This window comes from Pteronotus mesoamericanus, unplaced genomic scaffold (assembly GCF_021234165.1).
Source record: "Pteronotus mesoamericanus isolate MK-2021 breed Mesoamerican mustached bat unplaced genomic scaffold, CSHL_Meso_final scaffold_167, whole genome shotgun sequence".
In the NCBI taxonomy this organism is placed as follows: Eukaryota; Metazoa; Chordata; class Mammalia; order Chiroptera; family Mormoopidae; genus Pteronotus; species Pteronotus mesoamericanus.
This window is the reverse complement of record NW_026555308.1, coordinates 24,163,617-24,167,709: the sequence shown is the minus strand read 5'-3', so window position 1 is coordinate 24,167,709 and position 4,093 is coordinate 24,163,617. Positions and strand designations below refer to the sequence as shown.

Genomic DNA, 4,093 nt, shown 5'->3' with positions numbered 1-4,093 from the left:
AATTGAATTTATAGGAGTGACATTGGTTAATAAAATTATATAGGTTTCAAATGTACGGTTCTATAATACATCATCTGTATATTGTATTGTATGTTCACCAACCCAAGTTCAGCCTCCTTCCATCACCATTTATACCCACGATACCCACTTCTACCTTTCCCCACCCCCTTTTCCCTCTGGTAATCACCATGTTGTTGTATGTGTCTATGAGGGTTTTTTGTTTGGTTGGTTGGTTTTGCTTAATCCCTTCACCTTTTTCTACTTTGTAACATGTGGGAGTTGGACTTCCCAGAAGGTAAGGGACTTGCCAAGGGGGATCATCAGGACAGAGACATTAGGCAAAGAAAAAAAAGGGAGATCAATACCTTTCTCACCTGCTACTCGGAACTGGTCTTTTGATTCCACCACTGGGAAGTTATCATTTGGTTCCTTGTGTTTTCTGGTGCTCTCTGAAGTTGGAAAGTAGTTAGAAGAGGAAGATTTTTGCTTCCAGGTCTGCCACCATCTCCCCAGGCCCAAAAGTACAAGCTCCAAAAGAGTAAAGAAGAGACAGAGTCCACTGACCCCAAACATGGTCTTTAGGAAAATGGACTTCTCAGTGGGGCGGGACAGATTACAGGTTATACTACCAAGGCAAGGCTCTCGACGACATGCGAAGGAGCTGGGCATCTTGAAGCCATAGAGATGGTACTGCCCTCCCAAAGCTGCACCCTCAAGGACCAGTCGCACCCCCAGCTGTGCCACATAGGCCCAGAGCAGCCTGGGCCTTCCAGCCCCTGAGGCATCTGCGCTGCCGTGTCCTTGTCGAACCAGGGTCTCCTCTTCCTTCTTCACCTTTCCTGAGTCTTCCCAATGCCAGATGCCATGATACATGGTGCAACCCATGTAGAGGACACTGGGCACAGCCACCAAGATGACCTGGAAGGCCCAGAAGCGCAGTGGGGAGAGGGGGTGGAAGGCATCGTAGCAGGCAGCCTTGCAACCTGGCTGCTGGGTGTGACACACGAATTCGCTCTGCTCATCGCCATAGACCCCGGTCCCACTGGCAGCCAGCAGCACAAGGCGGAACCCCAGGAGCACAGGAAGAAGGAGGCGCCCCACAGGGGTGGAGTGCCAGCTCTCCTCAGCCACCAGCCGCCTCAGGAAACTGCCACACATCCTGCTATGGAGCACAGGACAATGATAAGTGTAGATGTGTTGCTCACTGTCCTTTAGGAGGAGCCGTAGGCCACCTTTTCACTCCTAATTCAAAGATGGGTAGGGCAAGCCTTCTCGTTCTTCTCCAAGGACCTGGTTGATCAAATAATGAAACTCTGATTGCACCTATTTATATAATTAACTGGATCATCTTTGTAAAATAATAATAGTGAATAAGTGTGGGTGTGGCTCTCCCTTCTGTCCTCCCCTGTTCCCCACTGCAGGGGAGAGGAACTCTCAGCGTTGGGTAGAGACCACTGTCTGTCTTATCTCTCTTTCCCTCCTTCCCTCTCACTCTAAATAGGCTGAATAGTAAGAGGCCAGTGTCCTCTGAAAACATACTTCCTCAGGTGATGACTGCCCGCTCTGAGGCTACTGTCAGCATCATCTGAACAAAATCAGTGCTGACCTTGGGGGGAATGGGCATTCTCTTGTTTTCTGCCTTTCCCCAGCTCATTGCCTTCAGGTGCTCACAGGTGCGTCAGGCTGGCCTCTGCGCCCACCACAAAGTAAAACTGAGATGTGGTTACATTAGGGTGCTCCATAGGGATCAAATGAAGAGAGTGAGCATCACAGCTTGCTTTAGTCTAATGGTCTTTAGCCTAGGAAAAGGACAGCTTTTTAAAAAAGAAAACACAGCAAAATCTACTACTTAAATGTAATGGGGTTTGATCAAAGCCAGAATTTATCAGAAAAAATTTAAATTTGATTTTCCTTTGCCATTATTACTTGGGCTCATGTCCCCTTCACGGTGAGAGGTGATCATGGTTGGGAACAAACTTCAGCAATTTCTCTATTCTCTGGATAAAATGTCATCATGCTACCAGCCCAGTTTGTCATCTTTATCTTTGTTCCAATTAGCAGTCTTCTTCAATGCTCAGCCACTTTTTCTAACCATCACCATTAAACCCAAACTCTTACACACCTGGTTCCCCTTGCTCTTATAAGACCACACAAACCTCTTATTCTCCAGGGAAAATAGACTCTATGATGTGAATCCTCAAGGCTACAGCTTCTCTCGTCTTCACAGTCACTTCTTTCTATAGCATCTCAGAGAAAGAAGTGGCCCTACACTTGTCCAAGTCTACTCTCCCTTGCAAATCTGTGTCTTTGGGTCTCTCCTTTCTGGTTTCTTCAAGGATTTGATCCCTAAATTACCTTTCCTCTAATTTGGACCACCCTTATTTCCTCTCTGACTGTGAACTTGTTTAGGTTTTTCCCTTTTTAACTCCAATAATGGTAACCTGAATTTCTAAGTTATTATGGCAGCAAATGAAACATGCTTAATTTGTCCTGTACCAACTTTCCAATTATGATACCCACAAAGATGCATAAAACATTTTTAAATGGGCGTTAGTGTAATAAACTATAGATAAGAACAGGCCATATGCCAAAACTTAGACAGAATTGTCCCTTCTGTATAATCGGAAGGGACGGATTAAGGCGCTTCCAAAGGTTTCAGTTGACCAGAGAAATATGTCCCCAATCACCAACTGTGAGAAACCATATTTTGAGCCACTAGAAATCAAGATTTTGAATCTCTGCCTGCTCCTCAGTCCCTATCTTTCTATCCCCATCAAAGATTGTGAAGACTCGGAAGTATATCAGTCCACTGAAATTTCTTTCCTATAAAATTGGGTTAAAATTTTTAGAAGAAACCTATTTCAGTCCTTAGAAAGATGCAAAATTGCCCTCATCAATAAAGATGGCAAATTGAAGATAGAGATTTATCTCCTCTCATTGCCAAGACTCTTCAAAAGTGAGAGTAAATGGATCTTTAAATGTTTAAACCCACCACAAATAGAGCAGGAGAAAGATTGTGAGCAGCACAACTAAAATCTACATTGAAGACAATAGGACAGATTCTGAGCAAAATCAAATTGCGGTGCTAAAAGAACATTGGGTGATTCTTCAGAATTCAGGAGAAGAGGATAATTTAAGATAATAAAAGGTAAATAGATAAGGAAACAAATCTATTTTCTAATTTGAAAAGCAAGACGACAGTAAAACAAAATCATTAGCTTACCTATTGGATAAAAAAAGCATTTAGTGAAGTGCCCAGGGGAAAGAAACAGTTTCTCAATCCATGTTTAATTAAATTTCGTTTGGAGAGGTATTGAGCTCCACCGAGGACCAAAAGGAATGTCAAGTTCCAATGCTGGTTTGGGGTTTCTCAACCTTGGCAGTGTTGACAGCTGGTGCCTGATAATTTTTGTTTGGGGGCACGGGTGCGGGGGTGGGGGACTGCTGCCCTGCATGTTCTAAGATGTTTAGTAATATTCCCAGCCTCTATCCTTTAGATGCCAGTAGCACACTTTCCTCTCAACCACAGATGTCTTCAGATATTGCTAAATGTCCCTTGGGGTCAAATTCACCCTGGTTAAGAACCATTGCTTTAGGGTAGCACTGACGCATCACCTCTCCACTTTTGGCTTCAGTTACCAGCTCTGTAAGGCAAGACTTCTATACCAGAGCATCTCAAAGGGCTTTTGTTGAGTGGAACATGATGATCTACCCATTTCTGTGCTGGTTGCCATGCTCCTTCAACCAGCCGCTTCTGTGAGGATGCCCGCAGCCCCTCCCTGCCTCATAAGTCAGCGGTGGTATTGGGGTGGGGGGAGGGATCTGCCCTGGAGAGGCAGCCCTGGAGTTCTGAGAGTTTCTGCCCTGGCTCTCTTGGAGTGTTATCAGGCTAAATTCTATTTGGTAAATTCTCAAGTCTTGCTCTCAGCCTCCTCATGTCAAAGTGCAGGCCCAGCACCCTCTAAAGAATTCTAGCACATTCCTAGCAGAATTGCAATTTAACACAGAGCAAGCCTGGCATATTTTAAGTGTTGGATACTCAAGTGGTTTCCAGAGGCCCTGTCTCTAGTTCTTCTCTCTCTGCTCTGTGCCC

General features: G+C 44.8%; 1 protein-coding gene across 1 annotated transcript; it reads right to left on the bottom strand.

Moving 5' to 3' along the window:
- Positions 1-258: 258 nt before the first annotated feature.
- On the bottom strand, positions 259-1,158 carry LOC129083346 (gap junction gamma-3 protein-like). Its single transcript, XM_054589171.1, has one exon. It carries the CDS (start codon positions 1,156-1,158, stop codon positions 259-261), a length of 900 nt encoding a protein of 299 aa, XP_054445146.1.
- Positions 1,159-4,093: the final 2,935 nt, after the last annotated feature.